The sequence below is a fragment of the Pantherophis guttatus genome, chromosome 7, assembly GCF_059756535.1.
Source record: "Pantherophis guttatus breed Tessera chromosome 7, ASM5975653v1, whole genome shotgun sequence".
Lineage (NCBI taxonomy): Eukaryota > Metazoa > Chordata > Lepidosauria > Squamata > Colubridae > Pantherophis > Pantherophis guttatus.
The window spans coordinates 25286929-25310032 of record NC_142069.1 but is presented as its reverse complement, the minus strand read 5'-3'; the positions used below and the strand labels follow the sequence as shown (position 1 = coordinate 25310032).

Here is a 23104-nt window from a genome sequence, read left to right as displayed (position 1 = left end):
CTCATTGATCAACTATGGAAAAGAATTATAATTTTCAGTTAGGACCTCTTGCACAAAGACAGTTCATATTTCATTTTTGGCAGTGCAAGAACAGACAGCATTGCCTCAGGATTGCCCTTAATCCATAGGAAGAGCCTTGCTGGTACAGTGGTCTAAGCACCCTATTATTAACACAGCTGCCTGCAATTTACTGCTGGTTCGAATCTCTCCAAGGCTCAAGGTTGACTCAGCCTTCCATCCTTTCAAAGGTAGGTGAAATGAGGACCCAGTTTGTGGGGGCAATAAGCTGACTTTGTATAAATATACAAAAGTATGAAGGCTATTGCTTAACGCATTGTAAGTTGCCCTGAGTCTCCGGAGAAGGGCGGCATATAAATCAAATTAAAAAAAAAAAAAAAAGACAACCTCCACCTGAGTTTTTGTCTATCTTTTAAGGTAGGCCAGGTCAGGAAATAGACATCACATGCACCATTGGAACTCTACTTTATTGTTATAGTTATAATGCATAATTTTGAAGGCTTGGTAAAGATTCTGTCTTACTTTTTTTACTAAGTAGAATCAAGACAAGGCAACCTTGATCCCTCCCCCTTTATCCCTCGTCTCTATCCTGTTTCCCCTAAAATAAGACATCCACTGATAATAAGCCCAATCGAGCTTTTGAGCTCATGTGCTAAAATAAGCCTCCCCTGAAAATAAGTCCTCCCTGAAAATAAGCCCTCCTCAAAAATATTTAAATGTATGCACAGCTGGTCCCCACCATTTCCTCTGGTTAGGTTTAGGGAGACAGAGCTGGAAATCAGGTAAAATGGCAAGAGGAGCCCCATCTTGCTCCACGTGCCCCAAAATAATAAAACCTCCCCGAAAATAAGGCCAAGCCTTATGTCGGGGTTCAAAAAAATATAAAACAGGGTCTTATTTTCGGGGAAACACAGTATTTGGCTATGCTGATATGTATAGTTCTTTAAATTTCTCCTTAATCCAATAGGGAATAGGGAAAAGAAAGCAGGTATATTTTGGAGATTCCATAGAGATGTTTCTTGTTATCTTATTCCCACAGAAAATTTTGGAAAGGAATTACCAGTATATTTTAATCTACTGTTAGAGCTTTAGTTGCTGACCTATTAATTGAATCAGTTAAAACTTATAGGATTAATGGAAGTCCAATTCCAATTGCTTGAATCACATACTGAAGTATTTTAAAGGGTTTTTGTTTGTTTGAAGAATAACTGACTTTTTTTAATTACGTAAAATTTTTAACAGGCTTTAGAAGCAGAGAAAGGGAAGATTGCTGTGTCATCATGAGGAAAACAAATGGACCAAATATTCTCCCAAAATTCTGTTTAGTGCAAATTTGTATCTGGTTTAATGCTATTCATTAAAATAATTACATTACATAATGGCCCTTTCTGAAGTAGAATCAGGCAAACTTGAAGCTGTATTTCTGCGGCTGTCTGTAGACTGAAAGATACCGTAAGTGAAAACAAAGAAACATTTGTAAGAAAGTCCATCAATTAACAATTCTAGTATACTGTAGCAAAATGCTGCTTACAAGGTGAATGTGTCTTACAATAGCATTACATTTTGAAAATAATCTTCAATTCTCATGTTGGATTCTCTTCTTTAAAAAAGAAATCAATCAGAAAATCAAAATTTATAACAAGAAACATTGTCATATATACTATTGAATGGTTATTGTAAACTGCTTTCAGGTTTTCTATAAAGCGGTGCTATAGAAATAATGTAATAAATAAAAAATATTAATCAGTAAAATAACTTAAATAATTAAATCCCCTTTTTTCTTCTGTAGCATACTAAATATATGAATGATGAATAAAGATGGGCGAGAGGAAGAAAATAGAAAAAAGAGAGAGAAAGAAATGAGAAGTAAGGGGGAAAGATAAGGGAGAGGAAAAACTTAACATCTGGCAAAACCTCCCCCCTCCCCCCGTCTCAAATAATAAAACCTATATTGGAGTTGAAGGTTCTGCATCTGGAAAAAATGAAGACTACTGGCTAATGAATGCACTGAGTCTCCGTAGTAAGAGCTGGAAGACCTTTAATAATATCAGGATTCCAAACATGTGCTTTCTTTAAACAGAATCCATGTTTTTGAATCTTTTAACCTTGTGTGGTTAAAGGTGATTCACTTCTGCATTTATCAACTTAGCATCAAGACAAACTAGCCATTTTCACTTGTAGCCAAATCCACATGTATATAAAAAGGATTTCTTCTTTCAGAATTCTTTTTGGAACTTGATTAAAACAAATGTGTCTCTTGTATTACCGGTAAGAAGCAGACTCACCATTCATAATCAGAAGAAATTCCATCTTCTCCGCAGGATTGTAATTGGCAGCCTTTTGATGGCAGCTGGAAGGAAAGTACTTTCAAGTAATTTTTAAGGATTGGATGGATTAAGCTGGCTTCTCCAGAAGCGTTTTGATTATCATGGCATACATTTCAACTTAAAAAGAAAAGCCCTTACTTTTCTTTTAACTTTCTCCTCCCTCCCCTGAGTCCTGTATTCAATAACTAGAATAAAAAAAAGTAGAAAAATAACCCATCTGGCAATACTTCATATACTTTTAGAATTTGAAGAAAAAAATAATATATAGTTCCTTACTCATGTGGAACCCAAAAGTGATATTAACTAAGGTGTTAGTAGATGGATGGTTTCAAAAAATCATTTATTTATTCTTTCATTTATTTATTCATTCATTCAATAGAGTCATAGCCCATCTTTGATTTGGAATCCCAAAGTGTTGTATATAGTGTACACTCTTCTTTTCCCCCCACAACCGTAACCCATCAAAATGCGTTGGGCCACAGAAGTGCCTGACACAAAGTGAATGAACTTCTATGGCTGATGTCAGTGAAGATTCTCAGTCATCCAGGTAGAGTTGTCTGGAAGTTGCATTATGGCAACTTGACTTCTTCTTGGTTTGTTGGTTTGTTGCTTATCCAAGTAGCTTCTTCAGTATGGACAAGTTGGTTATGGGAACCTCATACATGTCCTCCAGGAGAGTTTCATTTCTCACCTAATCTGGATAGGCTCATTAGGTGAGTAAGCAGAGAGTGATTGGGATGTAAATATTCTAACTCCTAAATCTTTTGCCCTAAGTGGGTTGTTAAGTGTGGCCACCCTAGTGAACCTGTGAACTGGTCTTAATCTTCCTGGGTACTGATGAAAAAGCAGCATAAAAAATGGGGACAGGTTGTGTCTGAGGCCTCCACCTTTATTGAGGGAAGGATTCTTTCCCTCTTCTCCCAGCCCATGGCTGAGATCCTAGTTATGGGTCTTTGTGCTCCTAATTCAACATCTTAGTAACATGTTTTCTGTGACAAGGAAAAAAAAGGATGGAAGACAATATAGAAAGGTTACAAATGGAAAATAACATCTAAAGTACGTAATATTTCCATTGGCATGGGCCAACCTATCATTAATATATAGATGATACCCCAATTATACATCTTCATATTTGGTTGGGTAGTAAATACAGTATCTGGTAGCTCTTGGGATCTGAGTGGGGAATAACAGCTCAAACTGAATCATGGTGAGATGGAGTGACTATGTATTCAAAGATCAACCAAATTTTAGAATAATCCTTCCTTAGATCTTGAGAGTATTGTTCTCCCTTGGACAGAGATTGCAATTTAGGACTCCTCCTGTTTGAGCAGAAGGTGGAATCTGTGGCCAAGAGGCCCTTTCTTGGCACATATGTTGCAACAACTGTGGCACTTTCTGGATTAGGAGGCATGATTCGCCTTCTTCTTATTTTGTAATTAGACTGTTATAGTTTGTTCTGTATGTGTCTGTCCTTGAACACCATCCAAAATTTCAGTTGGTGGACCATGCAGTGGCCCATGTAGGTATAGATGTCCCTATATTTGTCCATAAGACTACTATGGGAGCTCGGTCTGATTCTGGTGCAATTCAAAATCATGATTAGCACATGTCATGACATTTGCTTCTGGCTGAATCTGCCCATCCAGTTAGAAGTAGGAGAAAAGATTCATTAAGGGTCTCATCGTTGAGGGAATGGCATTTGCAAGAACCTCACAATCGGACTTTCTCACGAGGAAGACTAATAGTGATGAAGCTTACTATGAACATAATAATTTTAATACAAACTCTGTTTCCAATATATCTTAAATTTATATGAAAAGCGGAAAAGTCCACTCAGAGTCTCCTTGAACTGCAAGGTGGTTGCAAATAAATTTGACAAATAACATAAATAAATAAAAAACAGTATGCTAAATTATATAGCAAACAGGACCGTATACTTCCTAAAATGTGGTTTGAAGACAGTGCAAAATCCTTACTGAAGTTAATGTCTAGAAATAACTATTTCTTTAATCCATGGGGACTCCCAGTGGCTACAGTGGGATATTGCCTAAGGCCCCTTTACATTTTAGTGCCACATGTGTTCCAAAAATTATTTAGAAGACATGCATGTCCTCTTACGTCAGTGAAGCATCTATCTGCTAGTCATTTTTCATGTGAGCATGAAAAAAACGCCAATTCAAAGCAATGTTGCTGAATCTGATCTGGGGAGGTCAGGCAGGTAGACCATTGCAGTTTCTGTAGGTTCACGTGTGAGAGCCTACTAACTGCCTCAGCACAACTGTACTAAAAGCATTTACAATCAGCTGGTTACAACCCTGCTTACTCCTTTAGTGCTGCTTGCCTGTATTAATTGTCAGTCAGACAGAGAGAAAGTCTACTTGTCACTTTAGCCCTGCCTCTCTGCATACTCTGAGCACTGGTTCATAAAATTGGATTAGTGATTGAAAACCGGTTGGTTGAAGCATAAAAGGAGAATTATGAGCAGAAATATTCAGAAATCTGACAATAGTTGAATAATCTTGAGTACAGTTACTAATGGTGAATCTGTATGTTCTATGTTAAATACAACTGCAATGTCACATATACTAACCTCCCTCTCAGAAATGTAATACATATGATAATATACATCTAAGCAGGGGATTTAATTGTGCTGGTGATGCATTCACTTCGCCTCCTTACTACTCAGAAGTTTCTATTGAGAAATATTATTGACATATTGTGTTCAAATTGTGATGGAAAAAGACGAACAATAAATTAATTGAATACATAAAATCATCAGGACATGTTTTCATAGTGGATCTGATATATAACTAAGTTAACTGTTATAAAAACTTGAAAAGTTGCTTTGTGAACAGAATGTATAGATTACATGTGCACATAAAATGCATGTTAATATGTGTAGAATTTGATTCCCAGTACTTCATTTTGGATTTTTTTTTTCAAAATAACACATTTAAAATTTCATCCTAAATGCTTTTAGTGCCTATTCATTGATATTCTTCATTAAAAAAAATCTTCATTAAATAAAACAGGAAAAATCATGTTGGGCTGAGGTTCACCTTTGTCAACTCGAAGAATGTGTTATGTCAGCCATTTAGCTTAATTGCTTTAAAAATAGTATTTAACTATTAACTACCGTAATTCAATTCCTTTTAGTTCAACTTTTGGCACTTCTATTTCTATTGTTTGTACATAGTAACACCCAAGACTTGTGTGTGTGTGTGTGTGTGTGTGTGTGTAAAACCTAATGATTGAGAATCAATTAATCTAATCTCAAAATCACATGCTCCACAGTACTTGACATCCTTGCAGTCAGTATAATTTAACACCCAAAGCTCCTTATTCAAAGAAATCCAGACTATCAAGGTTAAACAAAATTGGCAATTTGCCATATTTTCTAAATTTAAATAATTTATATCATACACTGTGTGCCTGGGTTTCTCAGATCTGGGCCTCAGTCACATCTTTGTTCAATTACTGTAACCTAGTTGTAGGTAGAAAAAAAAGCATCTTCTCTAATATCCAGATATATTTTATGGCAGTTTGTTATGAAGGCAAAATAATTTGCCTGAAATCTGAAAACTTGTTATATGTTCATTGGGGGGAAAATATTACATTGCCCTTGAGCCTCCCGGTGGAAAAATCTGCTTATAAAAACCAGAGAATAAATAATAGAATATTACAATAATTTTTTCTGAGAAATATTGTAGGAAACTAGGCAAGCGTTGCATTCTCTTTTTAGAAGTCATGCTGTAGGCGTGACTTTCTTTTGCTGAAAGAGCTAAGCTATTATGGTATGCATTAGCTGATTCTCATACATATTGTACTGTTGTAAGATCTTATCAAAAGTAGCATAAGGGCCTCTAGAAAGCAGTAAGAATGATATTTAACTTCTTTTTAAAAGAGACATGAATATGCCTGAGTTCAAGTCTGGAACTCTAGAATTAATAGGAATCTAGATCTTAGCATTTTTTTGGTTAGGATTTTGGGCATGAACAAAACCAATCAACAAAATATTTCCAACGTTATTTTTTATGTATTGGTATTGTACTCAGTGTTCTATATCTAGTCAATTCATAAAGAAAACAACCTTCAGTGTTTAATACGTATTGCTATTAACAAATGCTTTATAATATTATGTTTAACATTTGATGATGATGATGATTTGAATGATACCTAATTAAGTGACGGTTTAGGAGACACACATTTGTATCTATTAAATTGCATGAAACATTGTCTGATAAAATTTCAATATTGATGTAATAATTTAAATCATATTCTAGAGCAGGGGTCAGCAACCTGTGGCTCTTTCACCCCTCTGCTGCAACCTGTGGCTCTTTCACCCCTCTGCTGCAGCTCCCCGTCACTCAAAATATGCGTCACAACCGCCAATGTGCAACACCTGCTGGCACGCGATTTATTGAGCTTTTCAACCTCCGGTAGGCCAACCATGGATAAACCAAGAAAAGAAAAGTTTCAGAAGAAAACAGAACATTTAATTCAACTACATATGCTAGTTTTGTGGCCGCTCAAGAAATAGTCAGGCACAGGAAGGGTTTTGTGGCTCCCGGTGTTTTCTTTTCTGTGGGAAATGGGTCCAAATGCTCTTTCAGTGTTTAAGGTTGCAGACCCCTGTTCTAGAGCATTGGTAAAGTTATATTCAAGCAATGTTAATCGTATTGGACTGAACAGATAAGTTGTAATATATTTTAGATAATATTTTTCCAATCATTTAAATATATGTAAGAAAAAAAAGGCTTTTTTTTCTTGAAGAATTTTAGCTTTTGGTCAGTGAAAAAGTTATACTGGCATGTGTCTCTGAAATTATGTTCACTTGCTGTTCTGATTTGACTATCATTTAATATAGGAGCACTTTGTATCATTGCAATGGTACTTCTGACTGTTGCAAGGGCGGGGGATGTTAATAAAAACACCATTTTATGGAAAGACACCAGATGGAAGGAATGTCAACACACTGAAACTAATTTAGAAGATTGTTCTGATATAGAGCAAAGACATGAGGAGAATTCAGATGTTCCAGTGTGAGGCGATTGACTGCCTCTCTTAAAATAACAAACCAAAATTTTTATCCTGAGGTTACATGTAAACAAAAAGTAACCAACTTTCAAGGTAGATGTCTGTTTTTTTGGGAAAAAAATTAAGCATCTGCAGTTTTCAATGAAATTTTAGGATTCCAAAATAAAAAAATAAATTCCCATCTTAGTTATAAAGTAACACTTATAAAAGATCTAAAAACCATGTAAGAATTAGGCAGAATGGTCCATGACTGTTTAAATTCAGTTTTGTTAGAGTATGTCACTGCGCATATACCAATGTACCAGTTTCGCTTTAAAAACATGTTGGCTTAATAATGAAGTCTCAGTTTTCTTTTTAATGACCAAGTATGTTTTAAAGAGGAATATGATGCCTCACTGGATGCAAAGAATTCGAAAACTCTGAATAGGCAGAAGTAGAGGGAAGTCTTTGTGCTAGCGAGGTTTTCTGTTTTATAGCTCTAAATAGAAGCTGAGCTCATCATTTCAACATTCTAAATATAGTTAGACAAATTACATTCAGGAATTATTATGAATAGTAGAATAATGGGCTGAGAAACGCTATGTTACAAAATGTACTTTGACTCAGACATATCTTTGGTAACTAGAATTAAATTCTTTCCCAGTTTTTACATTCCTTATGTTTTAGTAAAATCCAAAGCCAAAATATGTGTTTTCAATTAGATGTTCAGAAACAAGGAATTAAAAAATAATGCAGAGACAAAGATATCAAATAAACAAATTCCTTCTTAGAATCTAAGGGCGGAAGTAAATATATTCAGTGTTTGAACATAAATACTTTAGACTAATTGCATAAAAACCTTCTGGAATAGTTTATGGAACTGGAAAAAGCATATATACACATCCAATTGAAGGTAGTTCTCAACGTACAACATTCCTTTAGCAACTGTTCAAAGTTACAATACAAGTGAAAAAAGTGATTTATGACCAGTTCTCACACTTATGACCACTGATTGCAGTGGTCTCACAGTCATGTGATCAGAATTGTGGTACTTGGAAACTGGAATGTATTTATGATGGTTGCATCATCCTGGGATCAGGTGATTGCCATTTACAACTTTCTCAAATAATTTCTGGCAAGCAAGCAATGGGGGAAGCTGGATTTGCTTAATGATTATGAGATTCACTTAACAATTGCTTTGCTTAGCAACAGAAATTCTGATCCCAATTGTGGTTGTAAATCGAGGGCCACCTGTATCACATTTTAGGTTTTTTCCTGCAGTATTTATTTATTTGTATCCCACCTTTATCATTTTTACAAATAAAGCAGTGAACATATCCAATACACTTTCTTCCTCCTCCTATTTTCCCCACAACAATAACAACCCTGTGAGGTGGCTTGGCCTGAGAGAGAGTTACTGGCCCCAAATCACCCAGCCAGCGTTTATGGCTAAGGCAGGACTTGAACTCATGCTCTCCCTTTCTCTAGCCTGGTGCCTTAACCACTAGACCAAACTGGCTCCTTCCTCCCCCAATGATTTTTGTAGAGATGAAATGAAATTTAGTTTGCTGGATAAATAGCAATGAGGTAATATCTGAACAGGTAAATAAATATTTATAGGAAATATTTAGTCATCCTGTAAATTCTTCCAGGGCTGCATCAAAAAATCCTTCTATTTCAGAGTAAAATAGTTACTTACATAACAAGATTCTTATTTAAGGAACTTTTCTTTTTTGAAAGGATGTGGGTGGACAGGGGGCAGGTGAAGATGGAAAACATTTGAACATTGAATCAAGATGATTAACATGGATTGCCAAGACTGAAATGTAGGCAGCTGTTAGAGAATAACTTAGAATCAGAGCCAAAGAATCCCACATAACCACAAAATCCATTGTTTCTCAAACAGAATCCCAACCCAAGTAGGACCTCTTTCTAATCTTTTCAGGCTAGGGGCCTTATAATAATTTTAGGTAGGTGAGTTCAGTGTAGGGATTGAGAATACTTCAGTTTCTCAATCTTGGTAACTTTAAGATGTGTGGACTAGAGTTGAAGTCTTCAATCTTAAAGTTGTCAGTGTTCAGAAACAGATCTAGGGTGAGGTTCTGATGACTTGCTAAAAGGCAGCAGTACAGAACTGAAATGTAGCCATAATAAATAGACATTCTTGATTGACAGTTCTTATTATATTATATAAGCCCTATTCAAATCAGAGGTGGGTTTCAGCAGGTTTTAACCAGTTCTGGAAAACCGGTAGCGGAAATTTTGAGTAGTTCGGACAACTGGTAAATGCCACCTCTGACTGGCCCCGCCCCCATCTATTCTCTGCCTCCCGAGTCCCAGCTGATTGGGAGGAAATGGGGATTTTGCAGTATCCTTCCCCTGCCATGCCCACCAAGCCACGCCCACCAAGCCATGCCACACCCAACAAGCCACACCCACAGAACCGGTAGTAAAAATTTTTGAAACCCAGCACTGATTCAAATCCTTCAAAAACATGACTTGGTTGCTTATTTATTGTTTCTTATATCAGGGAATTCATTCATTCATTCATTCATTCATTCATTCATTCATTCATTCAGAAAATATATATGGCTGTCCAACTCACTCTTGGTGACTCTAGGTGGCTTACAAACATAAAATCCCAGTATAAATCCTTATGGCTTCCAACAACCCTTGCCACAACAATCAGACCAGCCACTTGATGGGCTCCATATCGTTCTAGGGTCCCTAAGCCTGTAGGCAGAACCATGTCTTCATGGCATTAAAAAAGAGTGTCAGAGTATAGGTCAAACGTATTTCTGCAGGGATGACATTCCACAGGGAGAGAGTCACTACAGAGAAGGCCCTCCTTCTTGGTCCCACTAGATGGACTTCCTTAGGAGGGGGGATCTTCCTAAGGGAAGGTTTAGGGTTAGGGTTAGCAGCGAAAGTACTGAGTCCTCCTTAAAGTTTAAAGGTTTCCCCTGTCCAGTTGGGACTAACTTGAAGGGCTGGTGCTCATCTCTGATTCTCAACCAAGGGAGCCTGTATTGCCTGAGAGATGTATCCATCATCAGGTGGCCAGTATGAAAATACAGAATGCCTTCCTGCCAAAGTAGTACCTATTTATCTACTTGCATTTGCATGCTTTTGAATTGCTAGGTTGACAGGAGCTGGGGCACCATTGTGTGGTTCTCGGGTCTTGAACTCGCACTGTCGAGCTTCAAGCTGACAAGATCAGTATTTTAACTGCTGAGCCACTGCCACCACCACCACCACCACCACCACCACCCGCAAGCCTGCAGAACTCTGTGGATGAGGGCCAGACCTCTCATTTCCTATCAATACTGACTGGGATCAACCACAGAGGAAGGAAGTGAACCAGAGCAACATAGTACCCACCAATCCTGACCCCCCCAAAGCTCTCCAGAAGGATACTATGTTGAGGATACTGAAGGCTGTGGAGAGCTCAAATACAGCAAAGATGCATGCACCACCCCATCCTGTTCTTGCCAAAGGTCATCAAAAAGCACAACCAATGCCATTATAAGGAAGGTTTTTATTTGACCAATTCATGTAAGAAAAGGAACAAATGAACCTTTCTGGTGAACCGATTCCTAACACCTATTTTAAATAATCTGCTATGTATCATAGTCACTGAGCCACGTCTCTACAGTATCTCGTATCTGCAAGCAGACATTTCTCATTGTATTTTTTCTGTGAATTAGTTGGTGGTAGCAGCAGCACAGAGCCTATATAGAAGTTCTCCCAGATTTAGAATAACCTGCATTACGATGACAGGTCATAAATCAAATGGAGCAAAAACACAGTGAGCCAAGCATTCCAAATAGTTATACCAGAATTGGTTATAGTATAACTGACTATATTTAAACTTGAAATTTAGATTTTAATAGGGAAGAATACATATTTAATTCTTTTTTATTTGTAATAAATAAAATTACAGCTAAAAATGTTTGCACTTAGCAGTGTTACAAAATACAGTATATTATAAGATGATCGCTTAAACGTATCAATATCTCAGAAATTGATGGCATAAATGCTTACTTAATGGAAGTGTTTATTTAAAAAGCTACCCAGAGAGATAGTTTTTCCAGGTTCACTTATGAGCAATTACCATTTGATAATTTTATTTTACTGAGACCTGAAAAAGTATCTACTAGGAATCTTGGAAAGCTGTTATCAGTCAAGATCCATAGAATTTTAATCTGATCTTAGTAAGTACAGGATGGTTCTGCCATAAACATGGAAGAAGCATGATAGACACTCTTCACTTTTCCTCACTAGCAGCTGATATGCAAGATAGGCTTCCCTTAATTCTGGACTTAGCAAACAGCCTTCCTAAGACTTACAGTATACCCATTTCCACCAATTTATCCATCTCTTTTAAAATAACCTACTGTATACGGCCATCACTATGTGTGATAGTGAAGCTCTAAAATATATTGGTGTGGCCTTTCATAGACAGTATCTATTGGGCAATGTTGTGCTTCAGTCACCAGTTTCCTGACATTTTACAGGCAACTGTGGTTGGCATCTTCAGAGGCAAGGTGGTTTGTTTGGTGCATAATTCCATAGAGCTTTGGGATTATGCACCACACAGCCTCTGAAGATGCCAGCCACAGTTGCCTGTTGAAATATCAGGAGACTGATCTCTGTGACGCATAACCCCAAAGCTCTATGCACAGTTAAAGATTTCATTGGCCTTGAATATCCACATACTTAATTTTAATAGCATATTCATTTTCCTTGACACAGGAATACACATTTATTCCATAGTGAAACCCTGGTTCTTGGAGACAGGCAAGGCAAGCAGAGTGTGTAAAGCACTAGAGCATGTTTTTCTTACTTTGCAGCCTCCTATGACAGCCAGATGTCTCTTCAGTTGAGCTCACTGGATATTGTGCTTCCTTTATGAAAAATTGCTCTAATTATTTTTGTATAAGTGACTTATAACATATCCACAGCACACATTATTTTACATTTTGCCTATTTACCCCTCTTCAAAAGAGCATCAACCAACAGCGTAGGTTTTATATTACATGTTGATTGCTAATTCAGTAGTAATCCATTCTTCTCTGTTAATGTCAGCATGACCAAGAAAAAGGTATAATTTCAGTTTCATTTGTGCTCCGAGTGGGAAATTAATATTTTTATTAGGCAAGGAAGGAAATGTATTAAATATTATGTTGATAATTTATTATATTCCTGAAGAAAATTCTGCAGCCCATATAAATTACTTAATTGGTTGCCTGTGCGGATCAAAGTTATTTAGTAAACGTTTCTCCCCCCTATTCACAATATACTTCTCTTTTTTGCTTGTTCTTTCCTAATTAAAAACAAGTCTTCAAATAAAATGTCTACTTATATTTATGAAAGTGAGAAAAAGATGCAGTCGCAACAATTTTAATGAGGTTACTAGAAGAACCTAGGGAAACATTATGGGAAAATGTTACTGAATTTTTATTTGTATTTGCATTTAAACATTATCTATTGATTAGTAGGCAGATTGGAATTAATTTTCATTATTTTAAATCCTTTGGTTCAATTTAAAGTTCAAAAATGTATCAGTGTTTATAAGGTATGGTGTTTATAAGATATCTACTCTATGACAAAATTTTGCTTGAAATACATATTTTGATAGAAAATATGCTTAGAATTGTGAAAAATATTTCGAAGTATTATAAACTTTAAAAGTATTTTAAATTTTTAAAATGTGCCTAATTCTGTGTCTAAACTGCAAAAATGATAAATTAAGAAAGAACATACTCGAAACTGTTTTTGACTTGAAACTGAGTAATTTGTGCATCTCTACATTGGAAGATGCTAGCTGTGATTGCTTATAAGTGTATACGAGTATTTTGCATTTAATTTATCAATATAATAAAATAAAAGTGTTTGGTTTTATCTTATCTTAGTATTTGAGAACAAAGATAAAATAGTGATCATCATGGAATATGCAAGTAAAGGGGAATTGTATGATTACATCAGTGAGAGGCGAAGGCTAAATGAAAGAGAGACAAGACACTTCTTCCGGCAAATTGTTTCAGCAGTTCATTATTGTCATAAGGTGAGTAAAAAAATATTTGGAGGTATGTGGTGATAATCTTTGCATTATGTGCACTTTCTTTCATACCCGATTTCAGACTATAAGATTAAATTATATCAGAGCAACTAAAACTAGGTTTCAATTTAGTGTAGGCCTCTCTCTCAAACAAGTTGGCTTCTAGACAAATAGCAACTCCATCTTTTTAAAAATTCAGTTTCAGTCTGTTTTGTTCCATTCCACTGTTTCCACTGCTTTTCCTGTCCAGTAAAATGATATGACTGCATTACTTAGAGATGGAGCTGCCAGTTGTGATCATTAAGTAAGGACTACCTGTACCTTCACCCAGTAGTTTCATGTAGTTCTGCTGACTGCCAGCTGCTAGCAGTTTGGCAGTTTGAGTCTCACCAACTCAAGTTTGACTCAGCCTTCCATTCTTCCAAGTTTGGTAACATGAAGACCCAGATTGTTGGGGGGAATATGCTGACTGTGTAAACTGCTTAGAGAGGTCTGTAAAGCAGTGTGAAGCGGTATATACCATAAGTGTAAGTGCTATTGCCAAGAGCTTGATTGCTCCCTCACTCATTATCAATGACTGAAAATGTCCACTATGTTGCTCCCAACCCCTGCACAATGGTGCCCTCTTCCAAATGATAGTCCAAAAGAATTCCATGGTCAATAGTATCAAACCCAACTGAGAAATTCAGTAGGCCTGTACTCTTTTACTTAAGTCTTAATCAAGATCATCCATAAGAGTGACCAGTTCCATTTCAATCTCATACCTAGATCTGAAGTGTTGAGTTTCAGGATTATTTCTAGCTTCTGTACAAGAAGGGAAAGTTGGAAACTGTGCAGGATTTATCCAACATGATGAGATGAAGAAGTGGCCTCTTCAGGAAGGGGTGTACCACAATCTTCAAGACAGGAAGCACAGCCTCTCTCAAATTCAAATGCATTCACCCTACAGTATCTAGCTTTCTGAAGAGCCTAGTGTAGCATGAGGTCCACCCAGAGAGTTCATGCTGCCAAAAACCCTGCCCACCCCTTCAGAGTTCACAAGATCAGAAGAATCCCTGCAAGTTGTTCTTGCATAATAATGACACAGTAAGAGAACGCTCCAGGCGGATTATATTGTTGCAAAGTGGTTCCAACAGGATTAATTTACACTGTAGGGAACATAGCATGGAATATATAAAGCATTTTGAAGAGGAAGGCAGACAGTTTTCCACTTAAAACACAGGTTGTAGTTTTTACTTTTTATAATTTTAACGTTAATGAATTTTAAGAAGTTATTAGATTTCAGACTCATATTTAAGCAGCCTTTGAAGGGTACAGTATAAGTCATCATGCCTAAAAAGGCGAGCTGATAGATTTACCAGGCCTTTTGCAAGTACTGTACTAACATACCTTGGTAGGGATTGTTTTCTAAAGCCTGGGAAGACTATATTACTTTTACATTGTGAAGGGCAGATTGGGGTTGGGATTAAGTTCCGAAAAGAGTTCCCCTGCTGTTTTACAGGCTTTGTGGGTGGACAAATTCCAATCATTCTTCTCCTAACCACACAGCAAGTGACTAATGCATCTCCTATCACTAGTTACTAGTATTATGACTGAAGTGTAAATGCAAAGACCACCCTGATGCTTTGCTTCTTTAATTTGGCCAATATTACACTGCCCCCCCACATCTCTAGAATCTCCTTTATATTCATCTGCATGTTTTTTTTTTAAATGTCTTCTTTCAGAATGGTGTCGTTCACAGGGATTTAAAACTGGAAAATATTCTTCTTGATGACAATTGTAACATCAAGGTAAACATCCTTCATAATCTATCTATCTATCTATTTATCTATCTATCTATCTCGCCTTAAACATTTTTATCAAAGTTGCTACTTTGCAGCATCTGTTTACAGAATATAGGGACCATCTTTGTGATGATTTAAAAATGAATTAAGACTTTTATTTAGTTTAAAACTAAAGTAGCAGTTTTCCTCCCTTTTAAAAAAAGCAATAACAGCAATCAACACAAGGATCAGTAGATCCCTTTCACAGGGATCTGCATACATCAGATAATGTATTTTACAGATGACTTTTTTGCTGGCTGTCGGGACTATGCACCGTTTTTTGGCTTACAAGTTTCAAGTGCTTATTTCGCCCTCTGAACATTCCTTTGATAGCATCTGAAAAATAAGCAAATCCACTTTCAAAATAAACTCAAGCAGAGCACATGTCCTTCATTAGGAAGTGGCCTTAGAACTCCAGGCACAATGATAGCTTTCACATTAGTTTTTGGTGATGTCATAACTATGTCAAAAATCTCTAGTAAAAGCATGGGAATGACCTTTTCATTCTTCTTGGAAAAAAGGAATGGCTAAAATACAAGCTACGTGATGCTTTGATGGGAAACTATTCCTGCTTCCAAAATTCACATTCCATTATTTAAAATTCTAAGTATGCTTAATTGTATAATATTATAATTATATAATAAATATTTTTCTTATATTGAATCAGGTTTCTTAATACTATAGCATGACAGCACATGATGTTGTAACCAGGGTGGTGTAAAACAGATCTGAATCGGGTCAATAACTACAATTGGCATGCCATCTGAGAACCCCATTAGTGCTACTTGAAATATAAACACATCCCTTATTTCTCAAATATATGTAATATGTAATACTTAATGGGTTGCCACCATTGCCAAGACTGCAAGTAGAAGTCAATGTCCAGCGACCTTGCGGGTGCCCAAAACAGAGATGGCAAAACACCATCAACAAAGATATGCAAGCTGCAGCCCTGCGCCCTTGAGACGCAGCTGACCATGCAAAGTGGTGCTCAATGATGTGAAAAGTGGACCCTGCACTTGCAGGAATATGCTAGGAAGGAGGAGGAGGAGGAGGAAAAAAAATACTTAATGGATGGTATTGGTCCATATCTAAGAGACATCCTTAGTAATAATTCTTTCTCACATGATTCATGAAAGTAATATTACATATATCACACATTTATTGTATTTCGTTGCAAAGTTGCTATTTGGGTTGTCAGGTTTGGTTGCATATATTCCATAGGGATTGATCAGTTTATCCAATATAAAGTGTGTAGGAGAAGAATAGAAGATGCATCTGGTAAAGTGAGCTGTTGTTCATAAAAGCTTATACCTTTTAATGAAATGTGATAATTTGAAAAGATGCTTCCAGACTTCATGTGATCTAATATAAAGTGTATATGGATATTGATTGTATATATTACATTGAACTAGAAGTAATTGTAAGGTTCTTCCCATGAAAGTCCCTTGAGGTTCTGAATAATATTAGTGTTGCCCAGGCAGTTATTTAGTGGAAGTAACATTGGAATCTACTTCAGGACACGGGTGAGGGGGAGAGCGTGTGTGTGTGTGTGTGTGTGTGTGTGTGTGTGTGTGTGTAATATAAAATGTTCCTGGTGTCATCATCTAAATGTAGCAACCTATGTGGTTGCATCAGAATTTGGGGCCCAAGGACAAAATAGTGGCTTTACATGGTCATATTACTATACATATCACCATTTTGGCTTTCTTGTAGGTTGATGTTGAGGGTGCCTAGTATTTGATTCTTGTATTTGTGTTAGTATGAACAAAGAATTGCATAATGAAACAATATATTCTACAAATTAAATTCTTCATGAAACAATTGAACTAGAATTCATTAAAAGTTCTATCTTTTCTATGAGTTAAACAAAGTCTAGTGTTTCTTATCTTCAATACATGAATGCCTCTGTCACAGCTAACCACTGCTTCAAGGTCATTGTAATTCTTGCAGTCTCATCTCTCCTTTTATATTTCTACCTATCTTTTCCTGTTTCTCTCCTCCCCCCCCCATACTATACAGTATGTATGTGTGTATGTGTATGTGTATGTATACGTACATGTACATACGTACATACATACACACACACACACATTTTTTCAGTAATATACTTCATGAATCCCACAGTATGGACTGGGATCCTATAAAAATGTACATTATATGCATTTAGATGGTTTTAAGCAGTGTGGGTTGGTCCCGGTTCGGCCCGGTTCGGGCGACCCGGTAGTGGTAATGATGTGACACCACTGAACCGATTCTCTTTGACTGGGAGCTGGGCCCTCCCACTCGCCCCCGCGTTATTCCTACCTTTATTACTCGTTTTTTAGCCCAGCTGATAGGCGCGGCAGAGTGGATTGCCGCACCTCAGCTGGGCAGAAACCTAATGTGCTTAGGTTCGGCGTGCGTGCAAGTGAAGCGAGCATGCGTGCGGCGATCGTGCGCAAAGCGCGTGTGTGAAGAGAACCGGTGGTAACACTGGTTGGAACCCACCACTGGTTTTAAGATACTTTGGAGTGTATTTTTTCCATAGAAGACTATAAGCTAGAAGGCTACCCTTTGTGGGGAAAAAGCATACAACCCTTATTAAAGTCTAATTTTAACATAATATAAGCAAGTGCTTTTTATATCATGGATATATAACTGATAATACTATATTATAATAAAACTGGCAGCCTTTGACAGTGTGCTCTGAGAGATAGACCAGTGTTTGGTTTTTGCACTATTGCCTAGATTTTTTCCCCTTGATGTTTGGAATGAGGTTTGTATTTTTTTTATATAAACCATAATTCCCCAGAATAATTTGGCCAAAACCAGAACCCTTCTGGCAACAATCATTCTACCTAATCATGGAAATTGAATTCAGTCCTCTTCCAAGATACCCTTTGTGGGATCTCACCATATCTGTTACTTCCTTGTAAGAAATGTAGGATGGGAACTGTCCTCCTTCTACTTCTGTCTCTTTTTCCATTGTAAAAGACGTAAGTACATTTGATGGGTTTTGGCCAACACGCATTGAATTCCCCTCCCTGTTTTTTCTCTGTCTCTCTCTCCCAGTCTGAAACAGGACAAATTTGTTATGTCTGCTAGACAAGGAGTCACCTTCGGTTATGTGGCATCTCTTACAGCCTCTTCCCTTTCTCCCTCCCATTATGTATTTTTCCTAATGTGAAATTCAAGAGGAAAAAAAATGAAACTTTGCTTAGTTTCTTCCCAATGGCCCAGTATCTGAACTATGTATGAAAAATAACTAGTGAACCATAGTCTTACCCAGTGACTTACATGGTTAAGCCAGATTTACTTAACAATTGCAGTGATTCTCTTAACAACAATGTGGCAAAAAGGTCATAAAATTGGGCACAACCTACTTAACAACTGCCTTGCTTAGCAACAGAAATTCTGGTCCCAATTGTGATTGTAAATTGAGGACTATATATAAAGCCAAAAGTTGTTTTGTTACTCTTTGTACTCTTTTGGTTGCAAAATCCCTTTCAGGCCAATGCCCCTTTAATTTTGGATTCAATTTTGCTAGTATTCCATTTATATAGTGGAACAATGCAACCATTTGTCCAATAGGACAATGCAGTCCTGTTTTGAAATTTCTGTATATATACAGTACACATCTAAACCTACAGTTTTATATTTCTCAATTTTCACAGTGCTTAGGACTTCCTTTTTCTAAGTTGTTTTCTTAATAGCATTTGTTTAAAGTTTACTTGATGAGCAATTTACTCACCGAGTGTAAAGCTTAAAGCAAGTGCTCTCTCCAGTATTACAATTTAGGTCAAGCTGAAATTGTTCCCTTAAAAATGTTCATTTACACTACAAATACAATGATATTTACTCACTGAGTGTGAAACTTATGGTCCGTCCAATTTTGAGTTAATTCAGATTACCCTAAACTCAAATATTGAAGAAGGTATAAGCATCATATTCAGTGAGTAAATTTCATTACATTTAATATAAGTAGTGGAAACAATCATTTCCTTGAGGGTAAGGGAATACAGCATCTGGTTTTTTAGCAACCCCTCCCTGTTTGGGAAACATTTGAATTCTTTGGCTCTGTTAAAGTGAGAAGAACTTGAAGGAATCTTGGCTACCATGATTTTGTTCTCCAGAGAGGGGGAGGGGAAATGACAGTTTTAACTAGAAAATCTGATAAACTTGTGAATATAGGAGTTGGCTGAAATAGAAATACTTTTTCCTGAAGGTCAAAAATGAAAATGCTTTGGAGCCAGTTTGAGATTTAAACTTTACACACCCATTTGCATGTCGGTACCCATGTATTTTGTAGATTGTAGGACAATAAGAGCATAGATTGTCTTAATAAACTGTACAATGAATGTCAGAAAAATCTGCTCTACAGTCTTAAGTAAAGGAAATCTACTGATTCATGGAGTTGTGATTATGAGCTCAAGATAAATTTCCAGCATACTCCTCAGAGTGATTTGATAAGAACTTAAGGAAATTAACTGCAAACTGAACTTTGAAAATTTGCAGACTGAAGTTCTACACCAGCTGCTTCTAATGGGATTTGAGACATACAATGAAGGCTTTACACAGGGACCTTTTTTCCTAGGATTTCTTTGTACATGCAATTCCAAAACTGTGGAACATTAATTGAGATATTGATCTTGAAATGATAATTCACTAATATAGCTACTGTCTTGTCTTGGAATGTCCTTGTAATGAAATATCAAAAAGGACAGCCTGGAAAATGTCCTACAGCCTACCTATGCAGTTTTCTTACTTCAGAGTAGGACTTTCCACCACATCCAATCATTAGCTTAGTATACTCTCCATTATACTATTCAAGAAGTAGATACTGAATAATTATCTCCTGCTAGGAATGCATGTTAAATTCACAGAACACTTTAAGGCCACTTGGACAAATGACCCTGTCAATTTTTATGCTGTAGAGAAGGCAACATTCCTATCTAGTTTGATAAATTAGAGGGGAGGATTGTAGAAACCTTGCCAGTATGAGGTAAAAAGTGTTCTTATTTCATTAGCCTGCAAGATACAGGTGTTCTGAAATTGAAAGAATCCTCTTCCCCTAGTTTTATTTCCCCCCCCTCTATAGCAGGGGTGTCAAACTCAATTTCATTGAGGGTCGCATCAGGACCTTGGGGGGCCAAGTGGGTGTGGCAGACTGGGTGGGCGTGACCAGCTTGACGCCACTCCCCAAACTGCTGGCATGTTTCCTCTTCGCATTGGGTAGACCAGGAACAAGTGATGCGGCCCGGCCCCTTACAATTTCCAGGATTGCCCTGTGGACCACATTGTGGGCCAGATCTTGTCCGTGGGCCTTGAGCTTGACACCCCTTCTCCATAGGGACACAGATTGTTGTAACTAAACACTAACTTTTGCTCTGTACTCAAAATCTCAAATCTCAAAGGGGGTGAGCAACAATCCTTCCTCTTCCTCTTATTTGCTATTGAATAGAGTTTCTCCCAAACAAGCTGGAGTTTATTTATTCTGAAATAGTATAGGGTCTCCTGCTCAAGCCGGGGGATGGAGTAGAAGACCTCTAAGGTCCCTTCCAACTCTATGTTCTTATTCATTAGATTTTTATCCTACCTTTTCATTCATTTTCATCCCCTCTTGTCATTCATCCAAAATATATTTTGTTATAATTTTAGGAATCTTCTCATTCTTTTTCATTTCTAAGCACATATTTGGATCAACTAGACTTCCAAATTGCCTCATTCCAAGAAAGACCCCAAATATTAGAAATTCATTTTCATTCTAAGTTTTTATTTTCCAATTTTTCAGAATACTGTTCAAGAATATTTTGCAGCCTCTAACTACTATTCTTATTCAATTAGCAGTACAATGTGTATGCAAGCATAATTTTTTTGCATAAAAATAGTTTTAGCATAACAAATATGTGCTGTATGGTTCAGAGGTGGGTTCTACTTACCTTTACTACTGGTTCACAACGGGGCTGCGTGCACACTTCTGCGCATGTGCAGATTGTCATTTATAATGTCTGGGCAGGTGGGCGGAGCCTCCTGCTGATTTTACTACCGGTTCTATAGAACTGGACAGAACCGGGAGCAACCCACCACTGTATGGTTCCAATGTTTATTTTATTCACAATATACATGTACATTTGAGTTGTCCATAAAAGACATATAAAACATGATGTATCTTGGCTTCGATGTTTTATTAACACAATAACACATGCTTTATATAACTGAAATATAATATAATATATAATGTATAATAATAATAAAACCAGAATTAAAAGAAACATAATAGCTGTTATAAACTCTTCATGCTACTATTCTGGAACTAAGAAAGGAACAGAATGGAAAAAAACTCTTATTAATGTTACATATTATTCATCAGCCAACTGCTTCTAAATTTGTCTTTATAGATTGCAGACTTTGGTCTTTCAAATCTTTATCACAAGGATAAATTTCTCCAGACTTTCTGTGGAAGTCCACTATATGCATCTCCTGAAATTGTTAATGGAAGACCTTATCGGGGACCAGAGGTAAACAGAATTCAGAAGAAAGAAATGTTTAAAAAAAACAGAATGAAAAATATAAAATCATTTATTGATGAATTCATTTTATATAGCTGATTTGTGTAAATATTCTGTGTGTCTGGAATTTGGTGAAATGTTTTTTTTTAATACAAAAAGGAATAATCTTTTGCATACAAGATGTTTTAAAGTCTTGTTTTCATTGTTCATTGATGGATTTTCTACAGAATACTTATGTGTTTTTTTAATAATGGTAGATGGATGTTTTGTTTTTTTTAGTAATTTCAGCATCTTCAGGAGTCACCCTATTTTACTCCTTACATTTCTTATCTTTCTGCTTTAGGTTGACAGCTGGGCTCTTGGTGTTTTACTTTATACTCTGGTTTACGGAACAATGCCCTTTGATGGCTTTGATCACAAAAATCTGATCAGGCAGATCAGTAGTGGAGAATATCGTGAGCCAACACAGCCCTCAGGTATCAAAAGATGTGTCATAGTGCATTGACATAATAGGGATTTCTAATAGCTTGTTTTACATCCTTTCTGATGTTTGGTATGTGGAAGTGTTGGATGGATAAAACAGAAATATTGCAATAAAAACTAAGGATTCTCAGTTTGCATCAAAGGCTATCTGGCTGCTTTTGATTTTCAAAAGGGTATTGTGAGAAGTTTGAGGAAGATAGCTGTCCAAAGCAACAAGTATTTCTGATGTACGATAGCTGGAAATGCTTTTGATTTTCAAAAGGGTATTGTGAGAAGTTTGAGGAAGATAGCTGTCCAAAGCAACAAGTATTTCTGATGTACGATAGCTGGAAAGTATTATCAGCTGCCCTAAAGGGGCAAGGAGAAGCCATAAATTATTTCTCAAGTCTATACTTGAAAATATATGTATATGTCCACAGTCTTTCTCAGCAGAAAGAGACAAGCACTTTGGAATAGTATAAGGAAAATGGTGGATTCCAGAGAGCTACAAGTACCATTAGTTAGGCAGAGCTGCAAGCTATAGATGTAGAATTGTTCTTCAAGGAATTAAAGTACCAAAACCATGACGATACATAACCCACCTTTTCCCCAGTCACTGGGTCAGGAGGATTTGGTTCTCAACCTGTTTGTTAGATAGAATTTTTGTTGTTAATTTTACTATATTTTATATGGAATTATTTTTGTTTTCTTGTTTTATTTCTACACTGTCCTGAATCATTTTGAAAAGGTGACTACAGAAATAAAGACACATATATTCAATTGCAATCCAGTTGAATATTTGCCACAATTTTAAAATTCTCTTTGATGTTTAATTTTCCCTCATTATGTGGGTACCATAAGGACTTCATGTTTTGTGATTCATTTTCAGTCAGTTTTCACCTCTTA

General features: G+C 36.6%; 1 protein-coding gene across 1 annotated transcript in view; it reads left to right on the top strand.

Annotated features, from left to right (window-relative positions):
- The window catches only part of NUAK1 (NUAK family kinase 1), a 61101-nt gene that overhangs the window by 32662 nt on the left and 5335 nt on the right, over positions 1 to 23104 (top strand). The window contains exons 3-6 of the mRNA XM_034403520.3: positions 13277 to 13428; positions 15147 to 15212; positions 21626 to 21745; positions 22080 to 22212. Coding sequence (XP_034259411.1) covers positions 13277 to 13428; positions 15147 to 15212; positions 21626 to 21745; positions 22080 to 22212 — 471 coding nt within the window. The remainder of the gene's footprint in view (positions 1 to 13276; positions 13429 to 15146; positions 15213 to 21625; positions 21746 to 22079; positions 22213 to 23104) is intronic.